The following is a 27,176-nucleotide window of genomic DNA, read 5'->3' as shown; positions in this document are numbered from 1 at the left end:
GGGCCAGGTCAGAGCTGGCGCCCCCTAGAGGGGAAAGGCCCTGTGCCCCATTCCCTGCCCCCCAGTCAGCCAGCCCCCCCTGAGTGTGTGTCTCCCTCCAGAACTGCCGGGTGTGCTCCGACTGCGGCTTGCGGCCAGCGGCGCTCGACCCCAGGTGCCACTGGTACGAGAACTACTCGGTGTGCGAGGGCTGCCAGCGGCACCGGAGCGCGGCAGGCGGCACCGATGCCACACGGCGCTGCCCCAGCTGCCAGAAGTGAGTTGCAAAGGGGGGTCCCCAGGAAACGGCGTGAGGGTCCCTGCAGGGGGGTGGGAGGATCTGGGCCTGGCCCTCCCTCCCATTATAAGCTGCAGGCGCCTGGGGGAGCGGGATGTGTTCCAGCTGCTGTCCTGGTGTGGGGGCCAGGGGTTGGTGGTGGATCCCTCCCCCCTGGGCCTCAGCAAATCTCTGGCCGGGGGCTCTGACACTCCCCATGCGGCTTTCCCCTCTCCCCCCCCCCCGCACCCCTTCAGGCTCTCGCCCCCGGACGGCAGCGACCCGACAGGGGCTGATACTTGTGCGGCGTGTCAAGGGCGGCAGAAGCTGCCGCAGCCGGAGGGGGCCGTGCCCCAGGAGCTGACGCCTGTGGGATGTGAAGCCAAACCCCTAGGTGAGCGTGTGTCCTGGCTCCGGGCCCCCCAGTTTCCCATGTGCCTGGCCCCCTGACCCCAGGGTGGGCCTGCCAGAATTAACCCTTTGTGCCAGGAGTTTCCACCTGCCCCTTCCCCCCCACTGGCTGGGAGAAAGGATCCCTCTGGTGAAAGCCAGGGCTCCCGGCTCCGCCACCGACCTGCCACATGACCTTGGGCCAGTCCCTCCCCCTGTGCCTCGGTTTCTCCCCCTCTCTACGTCAGGGGTCGTATTTGCCTCTGCCCGGGAGGCCCTGCCTCCCTCCCTGCCCCCCCAGAGAGAGGGGGGAGTGCGGGAAGGTGGGCGGGTGGGGTGTCATGTGCTGAAGGACCCCCCCCCGCCCGTGCCCCGTCCCTGGGAGGGGGGGAGCCCAGGCAGAGCGGGGAGGCGTGGCCCTGCACCGCCGACCCGCAGGCACTAGGTGGCGCTGCTCGGCCTGCGGTTGCTGGGCCGGGGGGCTGGGCCTGCTGATTGGGGGGGGTGGGTGAGGCAGGGCCCCCCCCCCATCCCGCCCCCCCAACCAGCTGTCCTGCCCCCCAGGTCCCGATCCGGGGGCGGAGAAGATGGAGGAGGCGCCAGGCCCGGCAGCACCTGCCCAGGAGGAGGCGACGGAGCCGCCGCCCCCTGAGGCGGCCCCCGAAGCGCCGGCCCTGCCGCCGGTCCCTCCAGGTGAGGGGGTGCCCCACGGATGCCCCTGGGAGGGGGGGCGGGAGCCCTGCCGCCATCTGGGGGAGGGGGCAGCGGGCTGAGGCCACCCCAAGGCCTTCTGGGACTCGGGCCCTTCCTGCCCAGTGAAGTGGGGGGCTGTTAACCCCTAGGGTGCTGATCCGGGGAGGGGGTGAGGGATTTGCACCCCCACGAGTGACTGACTGTCCCCTTGTTTCTCTCCCCCCCAGATCCCGCCTCTGCGTCGCCCGCCTGTGCTGAGGAGCTGCCGCCAGGCGCCGAAGAGGAGCCGGCCCCCAAGCAGCCGGCGGGACCCCCTGCCCTCCCCGCCGCCCCGCTGGAGCCTGCGGGCAGCCCCCAGATCCCCATGGAGCAGGAGTCGGCTGCTGCCTCCCCACCCCGGACGGAGACACCTCCCGCAGCCCCCCCGCCGGGCTCCCCGGCCCCACAGCCGGCCCCCACGGAGGCCAGGGCCGCCATGGAGTGTGGGGAGGCGGAGGAGATGGAGGCGGCAGGGGGTGAGGCGGGGTCCCCGGCCGGCCCTGGGGGGGATCGTGCCCAGCCCGACCCAGCGCTGGCACTGGGGCCGCTCCCAGGCCTGACCCAGGAGGAGGAGGATGCAGAGGCTGGGCTGGAGCATGCCGGGGCCGGGGGGAGCTGCTCTCCCCAGCTGAGTGAGGATGGGCTGGAAGAGAGCCGGGGCGGGGGGGACCCCGAGTCCAGCCAGACCCCGGTCAGCTTTGCCAGCGAGCCCAAGGGCTCCCCCATGCTGCTGGAACCCGAGGAGCTGGGCCCGGCGACCCCCATGGAGGCATATGGGGCGGGCGGGAAGCTGCTGGAGCGTGGGGAAGAGGGGGGCCCCGAGCCCCCTGTCCTGCGGCCCCGCCCGGCCCTCATCAAGTCGGACATCGTCAACGAGATCTCCAACCTGAGCCAGGGCGACACCAGCAGCAGCTTCCCCGGCTCCGAGCCTCTGCTGGGCTCGCCGGACCCCGAGGGCGGGGGCTCGCTCTCCATGGAGCTGGGCATGACCTCCACCGACATCAGCCTGCAGAAGGACGACGGCCTGCCCCACGGCACCGACTCGCTGGCCGAGACGGACGACTCGCTGCTCTTCGAGCCGGCCGCGGGGGCCAAGGGCGAGGGCGAGAAGGGGCGTCGGCGCAGCTCCCCGGGGCGCTCCCGCGTCAAGCAGGTAATGGGGGGACCGGGCCGGGGGGGAGGCTCTCTTGCTGCCCCTGCTGGGATGGGGCCTGTCTCGCCACGCAGGCCCCCTCTGGCGCTGGGCACCCCTCGCCGCCGTCTGACGCCCCCTGCCAGGCCGGCGCGGGCAGGGGGGCCATGGTCTCCATCCCGAGTCATGCTGACGCCCTCCGCCCTGTCCGTGCCCTCTGCAGGGTGGTAGCGGGCAGCAGGGTGCGGTGGAGGGCAGTGGCGACCGGGGCGGCCCCCTGGGTCCCGCCTGCGCCCCATGAGCCCGGGTTGCTGTGCCATCCCCTGGGGCCACGCTGGGACGGGTGGGGCAGGTCCCCTGGGTGTTGCTGTTACCTCCCCCTCCCCTCGGCCCTAGGGTCGCAGCAGCAGCTTCCCGGGGAGGCGGCGCCCCCGAGGCGGGTCCCAGGGGGGCCGGGGCCGGGGCCGGGCTCGGCTGAAGTCGACCACCTCGTCCATTGAGACCCTGGCGGTAAGGCTGGGCTGTGGGCGGGGGGGGCTGCGTCCCTAGAGTTGCCCCCCACCGGCTCTTGGAAGCGGCGGCTGTGGGGCCCCCCACTCCACAGGGTGGGATCCGTGGGGGCCCAGGCCGGTCCCGGTGTCTGGAGCATTGGGGTCGGCGAGTGACCCTTGGGGGGATCGTGAACGAGACCCTCGCCCTGATGGGGACTGGACCCCCCTCCCGCTTCCTTCCCCCCAATCAGTGGCTCAAACCAGAACCCCTGGTAGCGTCTCTCCACTGGGGAGTCGGGGGGGATTGGTTGGGTGTGGGGGGGCCTCTCCCCTCTGGGGGCGCCAGCTCCGATCCGGGGTCGGGAAGTCTGGCTGGCTGCCGGGGGCGAGGCGGGGGGCAGGGTGTGGGACACTCAGCCCCAGCGTGGAGGAGGGGGCCGGGCCTTTCCCCTCCGGGGTTATGGGGACTGGGGAGTGTCTGTGCAGTTCCCCCCCATGTCTAAGCCAGCCCCTCCCCCCAGCCTCTCAGGGGGAGCCTGGCACTGAGCTGCGCCCGGGGGTGTCTGGCCCAGGGGGCGGGTGGCCCAGGCTTGCTCCGGCAGTGCCGTGCTCTCGCCCCGCCCTCACCCGCTGCCCCCCTCTGCTCCCCCAGCTGGCGGATATCGACAGCTCCCCCAGCAAGGAGGACGAGGAGGAGGAGGACGACACCATGCAGAACACCGTGGTGCTCTTCTCCAACACCGACAAGTTCGTCCTCATGCAGGTGGGGGGAGCAGCCGGGCCCCCCGGGGAGGGAGGGGGTGCGGAGCCTGGGGCTGGAGGGGGAGCAGCTGGGCTCCGGGTTTGGCGGTTCCCTGTGTCTCTGCCAAGCCCCCTGACGTCCCCGTCTCTCCCCGGCAGGACATGTGCGTGGTGTGCGGCAGCTTCGGGCGTGGGGCGGAGGGGCACCTCCTGGCCTGCTCGCAGTGCTCCCAGTGCTACCACCCCTACTGCGTCAACAGCAAGGTGAGCGGGCGCGGGCGGCGCGGGACCTGGGCCCCCTGGCGTGTGGCGCACCCGGCTTCTCCCTCAGCTGCCGTTCCCCGGCCCGGGCCCGGGGAGGAGGGTGGGGTCGCCCAGCGGGTCCCACAGGCTGCATGCCTGGGCCTCGGACGCTCTTCCCTCCCCGCCCTGGCCAGGGGCGTGACCTCTGTGCCCATCGGTCCCCGCCCGCCCCCCTCACCGTGCCAGCCCCGTTGTGCCCCCCAGATCACCAAGGTGATGCTGCTGAAGGGCTGGCGCTGCGTGGAGTGCATCGTCTGTGAGGTGTGCGGGAAGGCCTCGGACCCCTCGCGCCTGCTGCTCTGCGACGACTGTGACATCAGCTACCACACCTACTGCCTGGACCCCCCGCTGCACACCGTGCCCAAGGGCGGCTGGAAGTGCAAATGGTGAGGCCGAGTGCGAGACGGGCGGGCGGCGCCGGGCGGCCGCGGTGCTGAGCCAGAGCCCCGGCGGCCGTGGGGAGCCTCTTCCATCTCTCCGGGGGGCCGAGCCTGGCGCTCGGCGGGGTGGAGCAGGCCAGGGGGCACTGAGGGGATAAAGCGGGGGGCTGGCGCTGACCCGTCTCCTGTCTCTCTGGCAGGTGCGTGTGCTGCGTGCAGTGTGGGGCGGTCTCCCCCGGGTTCCACTGCGAGTGGCAGAACAACTACACGCACTGCGCCCCCTGCGCCAGCCTCGTCACCTGCCCCGTCTGCCGGGTGAAGTACGTGGAAGATGACCTGCTCATCCAGTGCAGGCACTGTGACCGGTGAGGCCCAGCCCCCCTTCTCCCCGTGGGGCGGGTGGGGGTAGCCGTGGGGCTGACACGCGGCTGCCATGGCATCTCCTCGGGGATCTGACACCCCAGTCAGTGTTTGCCCGCTGGAGCCCGCGCCAGGCCCCAAATTCTGCAGCCGAGCCCTTGACCTGGGAGCAGCCACTGGGATTCTGGGCCATAGGCAAAGGAACAACACAGCCCCTCACCTCTCTGCTCCTGGGGCTGTGGGGTTAGACACGGGATCTAATTCCCACGGCATACATCCTCACACGTCGCGGCTGAGAACACGGAGGCTGGGCTAACGCTGTACCCATGCCCCACGCTGCGCCCCGTCCTTACCCGGCCCTGTCTCCCCAGGTGGCTCCACGCCGTGTGCAACAATCTCTTCACGGAGGAAGAGGTGGAGCAGGCCGCGGACGAGGGCTTCGACTGCAGCTCCTGCCAGCCCTACGTCATCAAGCCAGTCGGTGCGTCCATGCCTCCCCTGCGCCGGGAGGCAGGTGCTTGGAGCGGCAGGGAGGGCCTATGGGGTGGGGCGGGGGGTGCAGGGAGCCGTGGGGACTCACCGCTGCGTGTTTCCCTCCCCAGTTCCTGTCGCCCCCCTGGAGATCATGCCGGTGAAGATCAAGGAGCCGGGTAAGCGTGCAGGGGCCGGGGGCGCGCTCTCCACCCCGTGTGACCGAGCTGCTCTCGCTGCCCCCCTGGGGGGTCCTGCCTGTCACCCCGAAGGGCCTGGCTGGCCGGGGCTCTTAGCCCGGGGTGCACAGGAAAGTCCGTCCCTCTCCGAGCTGGAAGCTGCCCAGGGGGCTCCGAGCCCTGCCCTGCTCAGGATGGGTGGGTGGGATGAGCTGCCTGAGGGTGGGTTACCTGCTTCCTGGGCAGGGCTGTGGGCTGGTGTAGAGACTGGAGGGTCAAGTCAGGACTCCCGGGTTCTGCTCCAGGCTCAGAGAAAAGTGGGGTCTAGTGGTTAGAGCTGGGAGCCACGTTCCCAGCTTGTGGGGGTGGGGAGGGTTGTGGAATCCGGTCGACGGGGCAGGGAGTGTCTCGCCTTGAAGAGCTCACAGCCTGACCAGGCGAGATGAAGGGCACAGAGAGGCTCAGGGACTGGCCCAGGGTGGGTCGGTGCAGAGCCGGCATAGAACCCAGGCGTCCTGACTCCCAGCCCGATGCCCCAGCTACGAGGCCAGGCTGTGGGGTGGGAGGGGAGAGCGCATGATCCATAACTGTCTTCTGGCCCCGTGTCCTTCCTTCCTTCCCCAGAGCCCCAGTATTTCCGCTTCGAAGGGGTCTGGCTGACGGAGACGGGCATGGCCGTGCTGCGCAACCTGTCCATGTCCCCGCTTCACAAGCGCCGGCAGCGCAAGACCCGGCTGGGCACCCTGAATGGGGAGGGCGGCCTGGAGGGGGGCGACCCCCTGGGCACGGACGAGAAGAAGGATGGGGAACTGGAAGGGGACGAGCTGCTGAAAGGCGAAGGTGCGCTCCCCTCTGGCTCCGAGCTGGGCAGCGCATGAGCGCCTGCTGCTTGTGCTGCCCCCGTAATGTGCTCAGAAAAGAGCCAAGACGCCAGGGTTCATTCCCAGGCCTGGGCTGCACCCACGAGCCCACTGAACCGAGAGCTCTGCCGGCGCCTGGCAGGACAAGTCTCTGCTCCGCTGCCTTGAGGTGGTCGGTGCCGGGATGGGTGGTCCCTGCACTGTGAAGGGGGGAGGCACCGTGGGGGCCTCTCTCACTGATGGGCTGGACCGGCTCTTCCAGGTTTCGTGGCCGGGGGGAGAGAAGGCGCCGTTTGGCTAGCAATGCCTGGGGCCGGTTCCGGGCCTGGCTGGGGGGTTGTGGTTTGGGGGTTGTGGTGGTCAGGATGTCTGGATTGTCAGTGACGGGGCTGTGGGAGGAGGGGGAATCCCACGCTAACGTCTCGCCCCCTCCCCTGCGCAGTGGGTGTGGAGCACATGGAGTGTGAGATCAAACTAGAAGCTGCCACCAGCCCTGAGCGGGACACGGGGGCCGACGTGGACTCGGGGAAGGGGCTGGAGGATTTGGAGGAGTGCAAGAAGAGGAAGCGGAAGCCCTACCGCCCTGGTGAGTGCTCCTGCGTCTAGCCGTGACGGGGAGGGGCCGGTGGATCGGCCGGGCTCTTCCTGGCTTTGGCCAACGGAGCCGTCCAGCCGGATCTAGGTCACTGCAGAGCTGGGACTGGAGGGTGTCAGGTTCCAGCATCCCCAGCCCGGATCGTGCCCTGTGGGATGAAGCCCCCCACAGCTGAGTTAAGACCTCCCCCATAACCCTTTCCCTCTCCTCTGTCCCCCACAGGGATTGGCGGGTTCATGGTGCGGCAGCGGAAGTCCCATACCCGCCTGAAGAAGGGCTCCGCGGCCCTGGTGGAGGCGTGTCGCGAGGTGCTGAGCGCTGAGGGACACCCGGAAGATGGTAGGAGCCGTGTGTGCCCGGGCAGCGCCTGTCCCTATTGCGTTAACCTCTGGCTCAGCCCTGGGACAGAACACAGCCCCCCCTTACTTCTGGGAATATCTGGGATATCATGGAGGGGGGCAGGTCTGTGCCTTTGCTTGGGGGCCGATGGGGCAATCCTTGGCCAAGGCTTGGCTCGTTCCAGGGTGGCCCCAGGTCTCCGGGCTCCTCTACTCCCTCCCGAGGAGGGCTGAAGTCACAGCAGCTGCTGTTCACAGGGGCGCCGGCGGAGATCCCAGCGGAGAGCGCCGCAGATCAAGGTGCGGCAGAGGGGGACGAGAAGAAGAAACGCCGCGGCAGGAAGAAGAGCAAGTTAGAGGATATGTTCCCTGCCTACCTCCAGGTGAGCAAGGCTGCAAGGGGACAGCGAGAGGTCTGTGCCAGCTCCCGCTGCTGGGGGCGAGGGGTGGGGGAGCTTCGTTGAACAGAGAGGTGGGGATGGGATGTTCCTTGATTGTTAACTCTGGTACGTATCCCCTCCGGCTCCCTCCCGCCTCCTCCCGTCCCTTCCCCACTCCTTCGGCAGGAAGCGTTCTTCGGGAAGGCGCTCATGGACCTGAGCCGGAAGGCCCTGCTGGCTGCTGGGGGTGTGGGAGATGGAGCCGCCTGTCCTCCCTTTGGCCAGGGGGTTCCCAGACCCAGGGTGGACCCTGGTGTGCCTGGCACACTCCAGAAAACACCTGGAGACGGGAAGGAGCCCCCCACTCATCCGAAAGGTAAGGGGGGCTACAGAGATGCCCTTGGCTGCTGGGTGCGGGGCTGAGCGATGGGATTCGCCGGGGTGAGCTGGGCGCCCGGCTTGCGTAGGAAGCTCTGACGCGTGGGGTGGGTAGTGCCAGGAGCCAGGGATCATCCTTGCCCAGCGGCTGGCGTCAGGGGATGCTGGCTCAGCGTCCCCTCCTGTGACCCCCAGGGGACGACAGCATGGACAGCAGCTCCGCAGCGGGCCAAGAGGAGGACCCGAAAGGGGTGGAGGCGAAGGCTGAGGACCCAGGTGAGCACCTCCCGCTGGGCTGGCCTGGCCTGCGCGGCTGCTCCTGGCAGGGGTGGGGTGGGAGCTGCAGGCTCAGGTCAGGTGGGGTGCAGCTGGTGTCTGGGCCCCCTGGCGGGGGGTGGACTCTGCATGACGGCAGGTCCATACAGAGAGCTGGAGAGGTTATGCAAATGAAGCGATCCTCTTATTTGAATATCTGAATATGCATGAATTCATTTGTATAAACTCAACCACACCTAGAGCTCCCCACCTTGTAGAGTCACTGACTCCCCCTCACCATCGAGATCCAGCCTAGAGTGTACTCTCCAACCGCCCCAGTGCCTTAAGGTCTCCATAGTGCCACTCTAGCTACAGCTCTATGGCTGTGGACTATTGTCTAGGCAGGGGGCATCTATGGTGAGTCGTGGAGGACTCAGGAGTCTCTATGGTGTGGAGTCCTAGAGTGATGCCCCCACCTTTGGAACTATAGAGATGTGGCCTAGATCGTCATCCTACTCTTTTGGGGAGGGGGGCATCCCTCAGTCCAGGCACCCCCTGGTGCACCCACCCCTGCCGTGGGGGGGTGGGGGTCAGGGCCCTGGCCCCGCCCCCGCCGTGGGGAGATGGGGGGCTCTGGCCCCACCCCCGCCGTGGGGGAATGGGGGGCGGTTTGCAGCAGCACGCCCCCGTGGCAGGCGCTGAACCGGGGGTGACGTGGGTGTGGGTGTCTGTCTCCCAGGGGCAGAGGAGCCGAAAGGTTCTCCGGACCCCGGGGACGCCGAGAAGCCGGCGACGCCCGGCGAGGGTGCGCTCAGCTCCGACCTTGACAAGATCCCCACAGAAGGTCAGGCCGCCAGACACCCCCTCGCACCGGCCTCCCCGCTTCCCACCCCGCCGTTCTGGGCTGGTGCCTGCCAGGGCTGACGAGAAGGGGGGGCGGGGGAGGGACAGCTGAACCAGGGCCCCAGCTCAGGGGAGCCTCCCAAATGTCAGTCACTGGGGGGGGTGGGTTTAGGAGGCGGTGGGGCCCCAGCGAACGTGTACTGGAGCCCAAAATGTCTCGCCAGGCCTGGGGCCAGCTCCCCCGAGGGTGACGTGTCCTATTCCCAAGGCAAGGGGCTTGCCCAGGCCAGCTTCCCGTCCCCTGTGCGGGGCCCTTGGGGATCAGAGGGCAAGTCAGATCCCTTTGCTGCCCTCTGCCGAAGGCCCTGGCTGTACGGGGAGACCAGTCTCTGCAGCTCGTCGCATGGAACAGTTGTTGACCAACCCGGGGGGAGGGTGGTGGTGGTGGTGGTTTTCTCAGCCTGCTCCCTGTGCCTTTTAATCTGCTTCTAAAGGGCTCGGAGAGGGGGTGGGGTTACTAGTTGGAGCAGTGGGGATTGAGAGTCAGGACTCCTGGATTCCTTTTCCAGCTGTGCAACTGACTTGCACCTCAGCTTCCCCCTCTGTAAGATGGTGAGAATGAGATGGAGCTGGCTTCCCTGGGGGTGTAAGGCTATGCCGCTCCCCAACCCTGTGTTCACTGATCTTCCTCCTTCCTCCAGAACTGCCCAAGATGGAGAGCAAGGACGTCCAGCAGCTCTTCAAGGACGTGCTGGGCTCTGCCGAGCGGGAGCAGCAGCTGAACTGCGTGGCAGCAGGGATGGAGGCTGGCATGGGAGGGCGAGACCTCAACCGGACACAGCTCCCCCAGAGGCCCTTCCTGCAAGGTGAGCTGTCTATCTCCTGTGAGTGCGGCGGGGGGAATGTGCTGCCCTTCAGGGCAGCTGGTTGATAAATTATAACCCAAAATGAGGGGACCCACCTCCAAATATTCCATGTGTGAAAGGGCTGCCCTCGAGAGGGAGGGCCAGTGGGGGCACCATCTGTTACTCCTGGCCGGGCACAGGAGAGCAATCCTGGGCCTATCTGGAGTGCCCTGGCCCCATCTCCAGCCCCTTGTTGTGCAGCCTGGGTTGAGCTTGAGGCAGCACCATCTAGGGGCTGGAGGAAAGCATTGGGGGACCGGACTCCTGGGTTCTATTTCCTGCATAGATGTGCTGTGTGATCTTTGGGCAAGTGACCCCTCCCCCACTCCCGTGCCTTAGTTTCCCCGTGTTCAATACAAAGGGCGATTCCTTGGTGAGCAGAGAGTGGCGTTAGAAGGGCTCCTTAGGAGTTAGGCATTCACCTGGTTTTGTCTAGGAGGCTCTGACTCACACTGCCAATTCTGTGCCACGCTGTCTGCCTTCCCTCACAGGGAGCATTTCTCTGGGCTCTCTCCCCTCTGCTGCCCCCATGGAGTCCTACTCGGGAGTCTGCCAGTCCCCATTCCTCGACAACAGGTACGTTGGCGGGTGCCAGGCCAGCAGTGCTGATGCCCTGGGAAGGGAAGGGATGGGAGGGGCAGGGCACTGGGTCCTCCAGGAGATGGGGTGAATGCTGGGTCCCTAAGGAGATGGGGGTTGCTATTACTTCAGTCCCGGAGCTGGAATCTGTGCCCTTGCCTGCAGGATCCGGCCGTTCCCTCTCCCAGCTGGCATGTGCCCGTGGCTTCACCCGCAGCCCTGGTGACTCAAGCCATGTGCTTTTCCCCCTGTGCAGGGAGAGAAGCGGCTTCTTCAGCCCAGACCACTGCGAACCCGAGAGCCCCTGGGCCAGCAGCTCAGCTGCCACCACCCCCTCCACTCCCACCACGCCCACCACGGAGAGCGAGGGGGACGGGCTCTCCTACAACCAGCGGAGCCTGCAGCGCTGGGAGAAGGACGAGGAGCTGGGCGAGCTCTCCACCATCTCGCCCGTACTCTACGCCAACATTAACTTCCCCAGCCTCAAGCAGGATTACCCAGGTAGGCGCGCTCCTCCCCTGGGGAAGGGAGTGGTGTCAGCTGAGCGGTGCTCAGTAGTCAGCCTGTCCTGACCGCCATCGGCTGAGTGAAGGCTTTTACCCATAGTCCTCTCTGGCGCAAGGGCAGTTAGTGAGCCTCCACGGGCTGCGTGTTGTGTGTCTTGGGGAGCCCAGGCTGAGGGGAACGTCCCCATCCCCCCCACCTACCATGATGCAGCTGGGGCTTGGGATGGAAACGCCAAAGGTCCAGCGACTCCAGCCTGGCTGGTGATCGGGGGTGATTGTAACGTCCGTCTCTGTCCCCCTCCCAGACTGGTCCAGCCGCTGCAAACAGATCATGAAGCTGTGGAGGAAGGTCCCTGCCACGGACAAAGCCCCCTACTTGGTGAGTGTCGTGTCCTGGCCGGGCCTGCTCCGCGCTGGGGGCTGCGGCCGGGGAGCGAGACCTGCTCGCGGGGGTTCGATAGCGCGTCTCGCTGCCCGGGGCTGAGAACTGGTTTGTGTTTTGTGCAGCAAAAGGCCAAAGATAACCGGGCGGCTCATCGCATCAACAAGGTGCAGAAGGTACGTGCCGGTGGAGCGCACTCAGGCGCCTGGCGGGGCCCCTCTCTGTCCGTCCTTCCCGGGCCCTTGCCTGGCAGAGTGGGTGCCCTGACGGCTGGGCCGCTCGGGGACCCAGAGCTGGGGGGAGGAACTGGAGCAACTGGCCCCTCCTCTGGCTTTGCTGGATCCTCCCTTCCTGCTGCCTAGCCCCCTTTCCACAGCCCCGGGTGGTGTGGGGGGGAACTCTGACCCGACGCCAGGTCAGGCTCTCTGCAGTGAGCGGGGCAGGGGGCGGGTCCCCTGGCAAACTGACCCCTGGCCCCGTCTCCGCTGTCTCTGCAGCAGGCCGAGAGCCAGATCAACAAGCAAACCAAAGGGGAGGGACTGCGCAAGCCTGAGAGACCCTCGCTGCACCTCAGGATCCCGCCTCAGCAGGGGGCACTGCCGGGTGCTGTCCTGCCGCCCGGCGCTGCGGGGCAGCCTGTCTACAGCAGCAGCCCAGGGGCCCTGCCCGGCTCCACGGACGGGTTCCTGAAGCCCCCCGCTGGCGCCGAAGCGGGGCCCGAGTCATCCGGCGAGCTCTTCCTCAAGCTTCCTCCCCAGCCCCCAGCCCAAGTGCCTCCCCACAGCCCCTACAGCATGGCCCCCGCCTACCCGCTGGAGCCGCGCTTCCCCTCGCCCCTGGGCCAGAGCCCCACGGCTGCAGCTGCCCTCCAGCCCTTCCCCACCCAGCAGCAGCAGCTCCTGCCCACCCCCCGGCCAGCCCTGGGCCCCCAGCCCCCAGAGTTCCACCCCACCTCCCCTGGCACCCCCCGGCACCAGCCCTCCACCCCAGACCCCTTCCTGAAGCCTCGCTGCCTCAGTGGCTCCCTGGACAACCTCTCTGTGCCGGGGAGCCCCGCGGCCAGGCCCCCCGAGCCGCTGCTCTCCCCCCCTCCCTTTGGGGAGCAGAAGAGGAGCCTGGAGGGCGGGGGGCTGCAGGTGAAGAAGGAGGAAGGGGGGCTGGGAGTGTGTTCGCCGGGCTATGTGCCCACCATGGGCTACGCCGACTCCCCGTCCCACCTCTCCACGGCCGAGCTGAAGGCCACCGACGTGTTCAAAGCCCCCCTGACCCCACGGGTCTCTCAGGTAGAACCACAGAGCCCAGGGCTGGCGCATCGCCCTCCAGATCCCCACCCCCAGGCCCTGGCCCCCTCACCTCCCAGCCACCCCGACCTTTACAGGCAGGCGCCCTCTGTGTCCTGCTACTCGGACCCCTATGCCCAGCCCCCCCTGACGCCTCGGCCCCAGCCCCCTGACAGCTGCTGCACCCTCCCCCCCAGGTCCTTGCCTTCTGACCCCTTCGCCCGTGTCCCCGCCAGCCCGCAGTCCCAGTCCAGCTCCCAGTCCCCTCTCACCCCCCGGCCACTCTCCAACGAGGCTTGCTGCCAGTCCCCCGTCACCCCCCGCTTCCAGTCACCCGACCCCTACTCCAGACCCCCCTCGCGCCCCCAGTCCCGGGACCCCTTTGCCCCCCTGCACAAGCCCCCCGGCCCCAAATGCCCGACTCTGGCTTCAAATCAATCCCCATCTCCCACAATGCCCCAGCTGGCGGGGGCTTCCCCCCGGCCCAGCCCAGTGACCCTCACGCCAAGGGGCCGGGAAGCCAGCAGCCCCCCTTCGCCCGCTCCCCTGGAGCCAGCGTCTTCCCTAGCGCCCAAGCCCAGATGTGCTTCACCTTCCCCCCAGCCATCTCCGAGCCCCTCAAGGGTTCCCCCTCCCACCAGCCCCCTGGGATGAACAGCCATTTTGCCCCTAGCCAGCCCATGGGCAAGCCCCAAAGCGCGAACTATGCCTCCTCGCCCAGCTTCCACCAGGCCGGCAGCCCCCTGGGGCCAGGCAACTGCCCTGCCGAGACCTACAGCCTCTCGCCCCTCCGGCCCCCCTCCGTGCTGCCGCAGCAGTCCCCCCACCCCCCGCAGCAGCAGGACGGCTCCCTGGCCTACTTGCCCCGAGCCGGGATGGCACTGCCGGCTGACAAGCGGGACGAGGTGGCATCGGGGATCCCCGTGCTCTCCAGCCGGGAGCTGCCTGAGCTGCCAGCCAGCCAGGAGGGTGCCCTCACCAGCATCAGCCAGCTGGAGCTGGAGAAGCAGAGGCAGGTGAGGGCTCCGGTTTCTCCTTCACCCTCAGGGTGTCCTGGCCGTGGGAGGGTTTGCGGGCACTGGCTTGGGGCACCGTCAAGAGCATAGGCGAGCACACGGCGAATCCGAGGTAGAGCTGGGACTAGAACCCAGGAATCCTGGCTCACAGACCGCCTGCTCTAACCACTGCTTCCTACTACCCTCCCAGAGCTGGGTGCAGGACGTCTGGAGGGTGCAGAGGTGGGGGCTGATCAGAGGGAAACCATGGGATACAAAGTAGGTGCTGGCGCCGGGGAAATAGCTTTTTGCCCTCTAGTCTGCTTTACTCGAGACCGCTGGGTTCTGTTCCCAGCTCTGCCCTTGACCTGCTGGGTGACGGGCGAGGCCCTGTCCTGCTCGGTGCCTCAGTTTCCCTTCCCCTAGTTGACGTAGGTAGATGTTCTCCAGGCTGCCATGGCTGCCCTGTCGTGCTGCTCAGGGCTAGGGGGGTGAATTCCCAGGCTGCAGTCTGGGCGCGGCTGTAACAGCTCATCCCTCCTCTCCCAGCGCCAGAGACTCCGCGAGCTCCTCATCCGCCAGCAGATCCAGCGGAACAACCTGCGGCAGGAGAAGGAGAGCGCGGCGGCCGCCAGCAGCTCCTCCCAGGCCGCCTGGAGCGCTGAAGCCAGCAGCCAGCCATTCGAGCAGCTCCGTGGCCTGGCGCCCTACCAGTCAGCACAGGTAGCGCCGGCCGGGCTCCAGGGGGGCGCCTGGGGCACCGGGAGGGGGCCACATGCACGAACGCCTCCATAGCCATATGGGCCACGTGGTGCTGGTTTCTGGGCCGCCGGGCTGGGCTGGGGCAAGGCCTCTAGGGGCAGTCGGTGCCAGCCAGTGTGGATTTAGCTCCGCACGTGGGTCATCACAGGCTTTGATGGCTCTGGTGCTTTGACAACACCACACTCCCGCTAGGGCATACCCAGGACTTGTACCTGAAATGTCCTGTCGCCTGGGGAACTCCCTGCTGCAGGGTGTCACCAGATAAAGCACATGGGGAGACTTGGCTGGGGCTAGCCATGAACAAGGGCAGGGGCGTGGAGTAGTCAGTCCCCAGCCCCCTGCTGCAGGGGAGCTGAGCTGGGGGCTGGAGGCAATTCAGGATCCCCCTGCCCTGGAAGTAGCTGGCCAGGGCCGCAGCTGGAGGGGAAGGGCGCAGACAAGGGTGGATTCACTCCCCCACTTCCTTCCCAGGACAAGAGCGCCCTTGGGAATGTGCCTGCGGCCCCCAGCACCAGCAAACCCTCCGGGCCAGTCATGGTGCCCACGGCGTTCAATCCAGACGAGAGGCTTTCCCGCCCGCCTCCCGCCGCCACGCCCTCTTCCATGGACATCAACGGCAGGTGCGTGTCCCCCCAGCTGCTGCAGGCGTGTGGGGTGCTCTGGGCCCTGAATGCCTTGGCTTGCTGCACTCAGCCTCGTCCTAGCTCACCCACAAGGGGGACAGGGCAGGGCACTTAACCTACGGGGCCCCGCCGTTATCTATGCATGGGGAAACTGAGGCCCACAGTTACTGAGCAAATTTGTGGCAGATCTGGGAATAAAACTGAGTCCTAGGTCCCAGCCCCCCACCCCGCCAGCCTCTCCCGAATCCACGATGTTGGGGGGGGGGGATTTCTGGGGAGGCCCTGATTGGAGGGGTGCCCTCGCTGCGCCCTGACATCAGGCGCGTGCAAGAGAAGCTGTTGGCAGGTTCATTGGGGGTTTGCCCTTGCTGACAGGAGCCCCTTGGGACAATGCCATGCCTGAGCGTGGCCGGCCCGGGTCCCCCTCCAGAGCCCCAGGCTGCTGCTGGTCTTTCCCCGCCAGCGGCCTGTGCTGGCCAAAGCTGCACTCCCAGGGGCTCTTCCCTGACCCTCCCTATCTGTGTTGCAGGCCATCAGTGGGAGCCCACCAGACCTTCTTCCCGCGCGGCATGTTCCAGGGGCCCTCCCCACAGCAGCAGCAGCAGCAGATATGGCAGCAGCAGCAGCAGCAGGCAGCAGCGGCCGCACGGCTCCCTGGCCCTGCCCGCTTCCAGCCACCGCCCAGCCACGAGCTCGGTCGGCCGGCGCTGGGCGGCCTGGCGGCGCGGCTGGCGGGCCCAGCCGAGCAGGTCCCGTCCTCGCCTGGCACCATCGGGGCCCAGTTCATCGAGCTGCGTCACAATGCCCAGAAGGGTGTAGCCGGGGCCATGGGCTCCCCCTTCGCCCAGCAGGGATCCCAGGCCAGGCCCCGCTTCTTCCTGCCCAGCGAGGAGAGCTCCAGCCAGGCCATGCGTGCCTCAGTCATGCCCCTGCCAGCCCCACTCCTGCAGCCCCAGAAGATGCCAGCGCCCCTGCCACCCTCCGCCGCTTCCCCACAGGGGGCTGAACTCAGCAACAGCCACCACCCGCCTCACGCCAAAAGTGGCCCTCCACTGCCCCCGCCGCCTGGCAGCCTGGAGCTGCAGCACGTCCCGCCCCGCCCGCTCTCGTCCTCTGGCTCCGGCCTCCGCCCCGACGGCCCCAAGAGTGGCCCCGTCATGGAGCCCGTGCCGGCTCCGGCGCCGGCTCCAGCTCCCGGCAGGAGCCACCTGGCGCTGGAGGGCGGGCGGCTCCCTTGCGAGGTACCGGTGGAGCCCGACCTGGACGATGACTTCGATGCCCACAAGGACCTGGAGGACGACGACGACCTGGCCAACCTGAGCCTGGACCCGGACGTGGCCAAGGGGGATGATGAACTGGGCAACCTGGGCAACCTGGAGACCAACGACCCCCACCTGGACGACCTGCTGAACGGCGACGAGTTCGACCTGCTGGCCTACACCGACCCCGAGCTGGACACGGGCGACAAGAAGGACATCTTCAACGAGCACCTGCGCCTGGTGGAGTCTGCCAACGAGAGGGCCGAGCGCGAGGCCCTCCTCAAGAGGGAGCCGGCTGGGCCCTGCCCACAGGGCCCTGGGGAGCCCAAGGAGCTGGCGCCCCCCAGGGAGGACAGAGCCATGGCCAAGGAGGGGCTGGCGCCCGCCCCCTGTCCCTCCAGCACGGCCCCAGCTCCCCACCCAGCCTTCAAGGCCCAGGCCAGCATCCTGGAAGCCAAGGTGGCCTCCCTGCCAGCCGGCATCCAGCCGAAGCTGGAGGAAGGCTGCCTGAAGACGTCGCCCTGCCAGTTCACTGCCAGCGGCCCTGCCCGGCTCCCGCACCCCGTCAAGGCGGAGGCCCTCCAGGGGGCCGAGAAAATGGCTGCCTCCCTAGGCCTGAGCCTCAAGCCCGGACAGAACCTGCTGAGTCCTGGCGCGGGGCCCGTACGGCTCGGCATGGCCCCCTTCCCTAACAACGGCCACGCCGCCACGCCTGTCTCGGACAAGAGCCCCTTTGCCACCCCAGGCCGTGGGCTGGCCCCCAGCCAGAGCGCCGCCCTCCTGGAGCTGGACGGAGGGGCCTTAGGCATGGCCAACGCCCAGCACTCCCCGGCTGACGACCTGGACAAGATGGAGAGCTCCTTGGTGGCCAGTGAGCTGCCCCTCCTCATCGAGGACCTGCTGGAGCACGAGAAGAAGGAGCTGCAGAAGAAGCAGCAGATGTCAGCCCACCTGCCTGGGGGCGCCCAGCACCTGCAGGCTGTGCAGCAGCAGCAGCACTCCATGCTGGCGCACCCCGCCGGGCCGGCCCAGCCCCATGACGGGCAAGCCCCCCGGCTGGTGGGGCCCCAGCCGCAGCTGGGCCTGGTGGCCAGGCCGCAGAACCTGCTGATGGCGCAGCAACAGCAGCAGCGGGTGGTGGGACCCCAGCAGGGCCAGGTGCTGGCCCCCCACATGGCGATGGCGCAGCCCCAGCCCCACATCCTGGCGGCCCAGCACGGCGGCCCGCCCGTGCTGACCCAGCAGCAGACACTGGTGCAGAAGCCGATGCCTGGGGTGCAGCAGCCCCCCATGGGCATGAAACCCCAGCAGCTCGTCATGCAGCAGCAGCCGCCCCTGGCCAACAACTTCTTCCCGGACACAGGTAGGAGTCGGCTGAGTGGGGAGAGGCCCCGCAGCCAGGGGAAGCCCCTCCCCAGCTAAAGAGAGCTGGCTGGGGTCTCGGAGGAGGAGCGTCCCCTTGGCACTGGGCGACCGCTGTGACCGGCCAAGGACTGAGCCCCTTGCCAGACTGGGGGGTGACCCCTTCCGCCCCGGGTGGGGGATCAGCCTGTCCACTGCCCAGCTTGTACCAGGGTTGGTGTGGGCTGTGGAGTCATCCTGATCCCCGTGGATGGGGTCTGTGCCAGCTGCCCGCTTGGGGCGTAGGGGACAGCCCCCTCCTCTCCCGGCCTGGGCCTGCCACGTCTGTGTTCAGTGGGAGGGAGCTGCCTCAGATTGTGAGGGGTGGGGGCACTGAGACTCCTACGCAGGGGCATGGCTGTTCCTCCCACAGGCTCTGAGGGCTGGTGGGCGTTAGCCGGGGCGAAGCAGCGGGCCCGGCTTGATGGGGCTGCCAAGGCTGGGGTATGGGAGCCCTGCAGCGGGCACTGGCTGACGCTCGCTATCCTCGCAGACCTGGATAAGTTTGCTGCCGAGGACATCATGGACCCCATTGCCAAGGCGAAGATGGTGGCGTTGAAGGGCATCAAGAAGGTGATGGCTCAGGGGAGCATTGGGGTGGCCCCTGGGATGAGCAGGTAAGGTGGGGGGCATGCGCAGGGGAGGGGCAGGTGTCTGAGGGCCGGGCAGCAGCGGTTCCTGGCTCATCCTTCTCTGTTTGCTTTCCAAGGCAACAGGTGTCCCTGCTGGCTCAGCGGCTCTCGGGTGCCCCGGCCAGCACCGAAATGCAGAACCACGTCCCGGCTGGAAGCAGCCAGGTGAGCATGGGGCCCTCTGCCTTGGGGGCCCCCCCGAGTGCCTGGCCCAGCACACACGCAGCACAGGAGCTTCTTCCACCGCCATTCTGGGGCTCGTGTGACATGAGTTGGGCGGGTCACGGGCCCTCCGGAGCTGCAGCAGAGAGGCTGGGTGCTGAACGGGCCGTGGAGGCTACCAGGGGAGGGGCAGCGTGTGGTGCTGGGGGGCGGGGAGGGTGTCCGGGGCGGTGCGCACATGATCACAAACACTCTCCACCTCTCCTAGGAGCGAAGTGGCAACGACCCGGCTCAAGCTCGCCCCAACCCACCCACCTTCGCTCAGGGCGTCATCAGTAAGTAGCGGGGGGCAGGGGTCCCACTGCGGTGGGCGCACGGCATGGGCCAATGCAGGGCCCCCCCGGCCCGGTTGGGATTCGTTTGGAGGGTTGCACGGGCTGGCCCTGGGCCTTGCCCTGTTCCCCAGCCCTCTTGGGGGCCGCAGCGGGGCTTGGCTGTGACCCAAACACGGCTGCCAGTGAAGACGCTGGTTTTCCTGAGCGATCCAGTTGGGGCGGGGAGCCTGGGAGCCCCCTCTCCCACCTTCCCCAGGGTGCGTCTCCACGGCTCTGTCCCACCCGCTGCCCCTCTCTGCAGACGAGGCCGACCAGCGGCAGTACGAGGAGTGGCTCTTCCACACCCAGCAGCTCCTGCAGATGCAGCTGAAGGTGCTGGAGGAGCAGATCGGCGTGCACCGCAAGTCGCGCAAGGCCCTCTGCGCCAAGCAGCGCACTGCCAAGAAGGCTGGCCGCGAGTTCCCCGAGGCTGACGCGGAGAAGCTCAAGCTGGTGACGGAGCAGCAGAGCAAGATCCAGAAGCAGCTGGACCAGGTGGGATTCTCGGGGAGGGGAGTCCGTGGCGCGGGCGGGCAGAGGATGAAAAGCCTGGGGATAGCGCGTCGGAGGAGACGGGGGCAGTGCAGCGCTGCCAGCCTTCGCCCGCCAGTCCGTGTTTCGAGGTTGGCTGGGCCGGGCAGGCTGGGGGCGCGCTGAGGAGGGGCGGGAGCGTGGCCGCCTGTGCTGACCTCCCCTTCCCCCGGCAGGTTCGAAAGCAGCAGAAGGAGCACACCAACCTGATGGCTGAATACCGCAACAAGCAGCAGCAGCACCAACAGAGCTCAGCCGTCATGGCCCTCAGCCCCTCGCAGAGCCCCCGCCTCGTGGCCAAGCTCCCGGGCCAGCTGCTCCCGGCCCATGGCGTCCAGCAGCAGCAGCAGCAGCTCCCCCAGCAAGCCGGGGCCATGGTGGGGGCGCAAGGCCTGGCCCAGCAGCCCAGCCAGCTGGCAGGGCAAGCAGGCCACGTGCGCTTGCCCCAGGGCGGCGTCTCCATGTCGGTCCAGCAGGGCCTGTCCTTCATGGGCCAGCAGCAGCTGGGGAGTGCAGCCGTCCCGGGCACCTCCAACAGCTTCTTCCCTGGGAACCCCGCGCTGCGGGGGCTGGCCGCCGAGAACCGGCTGATGCAGGAGCGGCAGTTGCAGAGGATACAGCTGGCTCAGAAACTGCAGCAGCAGCAGCAGCAGCAGCAAAGCATCCTGGGACAGGTCTCGCTGCTGCAGCAGCAGCAAGGCATTGTGGGTCAGGCAGGCTTGCTCGGCCAGCAGCAGCAGCAGCCGCCGCCGCCACCAGCTCCCCAGCAGGGCAGCGGGGCTCAGGCCATGGTCCCGAAGCAGCCGGGGCTCCTGGTCCAGCAGCTCTCGCCGCAGGCGCCGCAAGGCATGATGGGACACTCCCAGGTGTCCATGCTTCAGCATCAGGGTGTCCTGGGCCACCAGACCCCCCCACGGCAGGTGCTGCTCGCGCCCCACCAACAGAGGGTGCTGGGGTCGCCGCAGCTGGTGCAGCAAACTCACGGCCTCCTGGGCCACCGGCTGATCTTATCGCCACAGCAGCAGCAGCAGCAGCAGCAGGCGGCAGGACTTCTGGGCCAGTCGCGGACTTTGTTGCCGCCGCCGCCGCAGAACTCTCTGGCGCAGCATCAGGCCCTCCTGGGGCCGGGGCAGATCCAGCACTTTCCACCGCACGGAGCTCTGGGCCCGTCCCCCTCTGTGGTGCACTTGAGTCAGGGAGTTCAGCCAGCCCCGCAGGGCGCCGGCACCAAGGAGCAGCCGGGCGGGGCAGAGAGCTCTGGGCTGCCCCCAGAGGGCACCGAGGGCAGGGGGCAGCAGCAGGTGCAGCTGACGGCCGCCGTGAGCGGGCCGGGCAGCCAGGACCTCGGGGGGCAGCCGCACACGGGCACTCAGGAGCAGCAGGCGCCTTTGGGCGCAGAGCAGCCGCCGCAGAAACACCCGGTGGAGCTGGGGCAGCAGCAGCCCCTCCTGCTGCCCTCCCCGCAGCCCAGCGTGGTGAGCTCTCTGCAGCTCCAGCAGCCGCCGCCGCGCATGCCAGGGGGGCAGCAGCCCAGCCACCTGCTTCATCAGCCGCTGCAGAACAGCGGGGGGCTCGCGGCGCTGGGGGGCGCCATGAGGCAGGAGCATCCACACCCGGACCCTGCCCAGGGGCCTCACTCGCTGGGCCCGCCGAGCTCCGTGGCAGAACAGCAACAGCCGCCGGGGGCCATGCCGAGCCAGGTGCAAAGCATCATGGTCCAGCCAGCGCCGCAACGCATTGTGGGTCAAGCGCCAGCCCAAAGCGTGGAGCAGCAGCCGAAAGGCCTGGGGAGCCCGCTGCAGCTGGCGGTGGGCCGACAGCCCCCGCGGCTTCCCAGCCCGGCAGGGCAGCACAAGGCCGGGCTGATGGGGCAGCCGCCGCCGCCGAGCATGCTGGTCCCACCGGCGTCCCACGCCCAGAGCATCCTGAGCCAGGTGTCGGCGCCGGTGATGGGCCAAATCCGAGCTCAGCTGCAAGGCGTCCTCTCCAAAAACCCGCAGCTGCGGCACCTCACCCCCCAGCAGCAGCAGCAGCTGCAGGCCATCTTGGTGCAGCGGCATCAGCAGAGCCTGCTGCAGCAGAACCAGGCGCTCAGGCAGGCCAGCCCCTTCCCGGGGCAGGCCCAGGCATCGCTCGAGCAGGGGCAGCACCCCCCCATGGCCGTGCAGGGCTCCGTGGCGCGCCAGCTGCCGAGGCAGCCGGGGACAGCGTTCCAGGTCCGGCCAGCCGGCCCCTCCGCCGCGGCAGAGCAGATGCAGCCAGGGTTCACCGTGGAACAGGCGTCTGCCGGCCCGCAGAGGGTGCCGCTGAGCCAAGCGGCGGTTGGTGCCCCCCAGCAGCCGCTGGCGGAGCTGGTGCACACGGCGCTGGCGGGGCGCAGCCCCCACCAAGGGGTGCTCAGACTCTCGGCTCCGCCGGTGGCCGCCCCGGTCCAGCCGCCCATGAACATAGTTAGCCTGGGCTCTGTGCACCAGCCTCCCCTGCCCAGCCGGGAGCAGAGCCCCCAAGAGCCAAAGAAAGCCTCCCCGCCCAGTGTGGTGCAGAGCGATCACAGGCTGACGCCCACCCAGAACAGCCTCCCAGCGGAGCCAGTGCCCGCTGTCCCAAAGCCACCCCCCAGCCAAACAGGGGAGGGGCCCTTCGCCAGGACTCCTGGCCACTGGGAGCTGGCGGTCCAGGGTCCCACCTCCCTTCCCAGCATGGAGCCCACAGATGGATCCAGAAAGCCACCGGACCAGGGCCCAGCTGGGAGTCAAGGCAACGGGCAGGTGGTGGAAGCGCCAGGCACCCAGGCCTCTCCTCCGGAAGGGGGGGTCCTGCCAGCCGAGCCCCCCAGGGTCTGCATCAAGCAGGAGCCGAAGGAGGAGACGGCGCAGTGCGTGCTGGGTGGGGGCCAGGCTGTGAAACGCGAGGCCAACGGAGAGCCCGCGGCTGCCCCGGCCAACAACCTGCTCGTGGGCGGCCAGCTGCTGACGGGCACCAGAGCCGAGGCCGGGCACCTGCTGCTGCAGAAGCTGCTGCGGGCCAAGAACGTGCAGCTGGCGTCCCAGCGCTCCGCCGAGGGGCTGCGCGCCGAGGTCAACGGGCATGTCGACGGCAAGCTCTCGGTGCTGGAACAGAAGCTGCAGGCAGCTCCCCCGGGCAGAGAGGTGAGCAGGGCGTGGGCTGGGCGGGGCTGGGAGCGTGGGGCGGGCGGGGGGTGCGCAGCTTGTGGGGATCAAATCCCTGCCCCAGTGGTGGCCGGGGCCAGGGCACCGTGCACGCGAGCCCCACGACTCATCCTGCCGTGTCGGCCCCTCCCCACAGGATCCCTCCGCTGGCAAGAAGCCCCCGGCCCCGAAGCCCAAACGGGCCCAGAAGAGTGGGGAGCGGGTGGCCGCCTCCCGCAAGAAGCTGCGCAAGGAGGGTGGGCTCAAATCCAGCGAGGCTTTAATGAAGCAGCTGAAGCAGGTAACAGCCATTGGGGTCCCCTCCCTCCCCCGGTCGTGCCCACAGCACCTCATTCAGCCAGTTTTCCAGGGGCTGGGGCTGGCGGGTGTCCCAAGGGCTCAGTTTTGGGGGGTTCCTCTGGGCCGTCTTTCCCTCTCTGCGAACTGGGGCTGTTCCTCCCTCTGCCTTGTCTGGCTGGGGTGCCGACATCTTGCCATCTGTCTGCGGGGCGCCCAGTGGGGGAGGCGGGGGCCCTGTGCAAACCCGGGGGGGTTCAGCTGTTTGGGGGTTCCCCCTCCTGACTGCATCGCTGCCCCCAGGAGCTCTCCCTGCTGCCCCTGATGGAACCCACCATCACGGCCAACTTCAGCCTCTTCGCACCGTTTGGCGGCAGCCCCGTCAACGGCAGGACCCAGCTGCGGGGGGCGTTCGGCAGCGCCGTGCTGGACAGCGTCCCGGACTACTACTCGCAGCTGCTCACCAAGGTAACGCCGCCCGGCCCTGACCCCCACCTGTGCCTCAGTCTCCCCATCTGGGGGTGAGCTAAGAGAGCGGCGCCGCCTGCCTAGGGCGTGGGGGGGAGGGCGGGGGTGTGCTGCCTGACCGTGACCGATCCTCTCCCAGCAGAACAACCTGAGCAACCCGCCCACCCCGCCCTCCTCGCTGCCCCCCACCCCGCCCCCCTCCGTGCAGCAGAAGATGGTGAACGGCGTCACCTCCTCGGAGGAGCTGGCCGAGCAGCCCAAGGAGCCGGACCGGGCTCGAGAAGCTGAAGGCCGGAAGGGTAAGCGGGGGGCGCCCCCAACTGGGGCAGAGCCTGGGCTGGAGCTGCCCTTCCCCCCCCCCCGCCTCCACAGGGGAACAGTGGGGGGGGGAGTGTTTGTGCGTGGGTGCCCCCTGCTGGCCAACAGGGGAGCAGCACTGATGGATGTGGGAGGAGCCTCGTGGGGGGGAGGGGGCTGGCTCCCCATGCCAGGCCTTGCTGCTTCCTGACACTCGCCCTTCTTCCCTCGCTAGACGTGCCCGCCGTGGAAGTGAAGAGCCTGGACCTGCTCGCCGCCCTGCCCACGCCCCCGCACAACCAGACCGAGGACGTCAGGTCAGGCCAGGCCGGGGCAGCCGTGGGCTAGGCTGGGCTGGGGGCGGGTTCCCCTCCTCGGCAGGGCCGTTGCTTGCCCCTCCCCAGCTCCGTTTGGGAGGGTGGGGTGTCCCTTGGCCATGGGGCATGTCTCCTGGGGGCCGTTGGGGAGGGGGTTGGGGGCCCCCGAGCTCTGGGAGGACGGCAGCAGGGCTCCCTGCTCTGCGGGGCTCTCACCGGCGTCATCCTGCAGGATGGAGAGTGACGAGGAGAGCGACTCCCCTGACAGCATCGTCCCGGCCTCGTCCCCAGAGAGCGTCCTGGGTGAGGAGCCGCCCCGCTTCCCGCTGCTGGCCGAGGCGAGGCAGGAGCAGCAGGAGCGGGTGCTGTCGCCCATCATCCCCATCATCCCCAGAGCCAGCATCCCAGGTGGGCGCGGGTCCCGCTATCCTGGGGGCTGGGTGCAGTGTGTGTATGGGGGGGTCCCAGGAAGGTGGGGGGATAAACCCAGGGGGCCTGTCCCTTTAAGGGCTGGCGTGGTGATGTGGCTGGGGGGGTGTTTGGGGGTCCCTCGAAGCTGGGGCCGGGCTCCCTTTGGGGGGGCTGTGGCTGGCTGTTCATGCACCTAACCGTGTCTTTCCTCCTGCTGTCAGTGTTCCCTGACCCGAGGCCCGCCGAGGCGCTGGAGCCGTTCGGGGAGCGTGGCGGGAAGGTGGCCGTGGCGCAGGGCATCTCCTGGGAGAAGGGCAAGGGCAGCGAGGTCTCCGTCATGCTGACCGTCTCCGCTGCAGCTGCTAAGGTGCGGGATGGGAAGGCGTGGGGGGGTGGCACTGGGGGCAGGTGAATCCAGGGCTGCTGGGCGCCCTTTGGCACACGCTGAGAGCTGCCTGGCGGCGTCTCGCCACGGGCCGGGTTTCTGCCCTGCTCCCAGACACCCAGGCCCGGGAGCCCAGGAGCAGGGTCCTGGCCTGGCTGGGGGCCCAGCCGCATGTTGTCACTGACCCCCTGCCTCTTGTGCCCCCAGAACCTGAATGGCGTCATGGTGGCCGTGGCCGAGCTGCTCAGCATGAAGATCCCCAGCTCCTACGAGGTGCTGTTCCCCGAGAGCCCTCTGCGGGGCTCTGGGCCTGAGGCCAGGAAGGTGGAGCCGGACGGCGCTGGTGAGTACCGGCCCTGGGTCCTCCCTCCCCGGGGACTTCTCTGCGGGAGGGGCCCTCTGGGCAGAGGTTTCTCTATTCTCTCCCCCCCACCCCGACTGGCAGTGGGAGCCTGCGGCACAGACATGGGACCGTCTCTCTCCTAGGTGCGCTGGGTGGCAAGGACAAGCCGGCGCTGGCTGGGAAATCCCCCGACACGGGCACCGAGTGGCTGAAGCAGTTTGACGCCATGCTGCCGGGCTACAGCCTCAAGAACGAGCTGGACATCCTGACGCTGCTCAAACAGGTCAGAGCCCCGCTGGGCGTGGGGACGGGGCCTCTTTGGGATGGGGGCAGGGTGCTGGGGCGATGGTTCTGCTGCACTCTGACTTGGCAGCCTCTGGCTGGGCTGGGCCGGGCCTGATTTCCTGCCCCTGCTGACCAGCAGCGGGTACCTGGCTCTGGGGGTGGAGGGAAAGGAGCCAGGGAGCCATGGGCCTAACGCCCCCGTGCCCAGCCTGCTGCAGCTGCGCTCTGACCCCCCTGCTCTGTGCCCCCAGGAGAGCCCGATGCTGGAGAAGGCCGTGCAGCACTGCTACGTGAACAACGTCTCCAACTTGGATGTGCGCCAGCTCTCTGTCCTGCCCGAGGAGCCGTCCCCGCCCCTGTCCCCCTTCGTCCCCTCCCCGTCCAGCCCCGCTGAAGTGGACAGGATCCCAGAGGCAGCCCCCGAGGTGGCCCCGGCGCCCCTCTCCCCGCCCGTCAAGGAAGAGGCAGCCCGCTCGCCCCCCAAGCTCAAGCAGCGCTCGCGGCCCCCGGAGGACGGGGAGGAGCCGCGGCCCCGGCTCAAGAAGTGGAAGGGAGTGCGGTGGAAGCGGCTGCGCTTCCTCATCACCATCCAGAAGGGCGGCGCCAAGCAGGATGGCGAGAAGGAGATCGCCGAGTTCATCGAGAAGCTGGGCACCACCCTGCGGCCCGAGAAGGTGCCCCAGGACCTGCGCAAGTGCTGCTTCTGCCACGAGGAGGGGGACGGGGCCACCGACGGGCCCGCCCGCCTCCTCAACCTGGACCTGGACCTCTGGGTGCACCTGAACTGCGCCCTGTGGTCCACGGAGGTGTACGAGACGCAGGGCGGGGCGCTGATCAACGTGGAGGTGGCGCTGCACCGCGGGCTGCTCACCAAGTGCACCCTGTGCCAGAAGACCGGCGCCACCAACAGCTGCAACCGCATCCGCTGCCCCAGCGTCTACCACTTCGCCTGCGCCATCCGTGCCAAGTGCATGTTCTTCAAGGACAAGACCATGCTGTGCCCGCTGCACAAGCTCAAGGGCCCGTGCGACCAGGAGCTCAGCACCTTCACCGTCTTCCGGCGCGTCTACATCGAGCGCGACGAGGTCAAGCAGATCGCCAGCATCATCCAGCGCGGAGAGCGCCTGCACATGTTCCGCGTGGGCGGCCTCCTCTTCCACGCCATCGGCCAGCTGCTGCCCCACCAGATGGCCGACTTCCACAGCGCCACGGCCCTCTACCCCGTGGGCTACGAGGCCACCCGCATCTACTGGAGCCTGCGCACCAACAGCCGCCGCTGCTGCTACCGCTGCACCATCTGCGAGAACAACGGGCGCCCCGAGTTCGTGGTGCAGGTCATCGAGCAGGGCCTGGAGGACCTGGTCTTCACTGACTCCTCGCCACAAGGTGAGGCCGGTCACGGGGCACCGGCCGTCGGCAGCTGGCTACAGTACACGCTCCCTGGTCTCAGTGTGCGGCTGGTAACCTGCTGCTGCTTCTCGCCCCAGAGACAGGCGCAGCTCAGCCCTGGGTGAGGGAGCCAGGTATAAACAGCTGCTGTCTCCCACCCCAGAGATGGCTGCATTGGAGCACCCCGTGACCTGTCTCTGGCAGCATAACTATGTGGTTGTTAACCTGCTGCGGCAGCCCACCCCAGAGATGGCTGCATTTCGCAGTGGTGAAGGGGGCTTGTTTGCCAGGCCACAGGGAATCGCTGCTGGGGGACCAAAGGGGGGAAAGCAGGTCAAGAAGCAAAGTCTCATTTTTTGC

The 27,176-nt window shown here is 68.4% G+C and overlaps 1 protein-coding gene across 1 annotated transcript in view; it reads left to right on the top strand.

Annotated features, from left to right (window-relative positions):
* Positions 1 to 27,176, top strand: part of KMT2D (lysine methyltransferase 2D) — a 44,530-nt gene that overhangs the window by 11,412 nt on the left and 5,942 nt on the right. The window contains 41 exon segments of the mRNA XM_067529772.1: positions 102 to 256; positions 514 to 650; positions 1,211 to 1,339; positions 1,567 to 2,531; positions 3,654 to 3,764; positions 3,902 to 4,006; positions 4,250 to 4,431; positions 4,626 to 4,790; positions 5,157 to 5,266; positions 5,388 to 5,435; positions 6,060 to 6,275; positions 6,738 to 6,881; positions 7,113 to 7,229; positions 7,487 to 7,611; positions 7,795 to 7,984; positions 8,182 to 8,262; positions 8,981 to 9,085; positions 9,786 to 9,950; positions 10,481 to 10,565; positions 10,825 to 11,069; positions 11,380 to 11,453; positions 11,582 to 11,632; positions 11,954 to 13,139; positions 13,142 to 13,752; positions 14,281 to 14,454; positions 14,965 to 15,113; positions 15,646 to 17,738; positions 18,270 to 18,393; positions 18,486 to 18,573; positions 18,839 to 18,905; positions 19,207 to 19,439; positions 19,652 to 22,624; positions 22,782 to 22,925; positions 23,225 to 23,389; positions 23,532 to 23,688; positions 23,922 to 24,003; positions 24,236 to 24,411; positions 24,636 to 24,781; positions 25,007 to 25,142; positions 25,286 to 25,425; positions 25,679 to 26,813. Of these exon segments, the coding sequence (XP_067385873.1) occupies positions 102 to 256; positions 514 to 650; positions 1,211 to 1,339; positions 1,567 to 2,531; positions 3,654 to 3,764; positions 3,902 to 4,006; positions 4,250 to 4,431; positions 4,626 to 4,790; positions 5,157 to 5,266; positions 5,388 to 5,435; positions 6,060 to 6,275; positions 6,738 to 6,881; positions 7,113 to 7,229; positions 7,487 to 7,611; positions 7,795 to 7,984; positions 8,182 to 8,262; positions 8,981 to 9,085; positions 9,786 to 9,950; positions 10,481 to 10,565; positions 10,825 to 11,069; positions 11,380 to 11,453; positions 11,582 to 11,632; positions 11,954 to 13,139; positions 13,142 to 13,752; positions 14,281 to 14,454; positions 14,965 to 15,113; positions 15,646 to 17,738; positions 18,270 to 18,393; positions 18,486 to 18,573; positions 18,839 to 18,905; positions 19,207 to 19,439; positions 19,652 to 22,624; positions 22,782 to 22,925; positions 23,225 to 23,389; positions 23,532 to 23,688; positions 23,922 to 24,003; positions 24,236 to 24,411; positions 24,636 to 24,781; positions 25,007 to 25,142; positions 25,286 to 25,425; positions 25,679 to 26,813 (13,684 nt within the window).

This window comes from Emydura macquarii, unplaced genomic scaffold, assembly GCF_026122565.2.
Source record: "Emydura macquarii macquarii isolate MOO-44397 ecotype Brisbane River unplaced genomic scaffold, CSIRO-AGI_Emac_v2 contig_2994, whole genome shotgun sequence".
Classification (NCBI taxonomy): Eukaryota; Metazoa; Chordata; order Testudines; family Chelidae; genus Emydura; species Emydura macquarii.
Note: the sequence above shows the minus strand (reverse complement) of the source record. Positions and strands in the feature narration are given on the sequence as shown.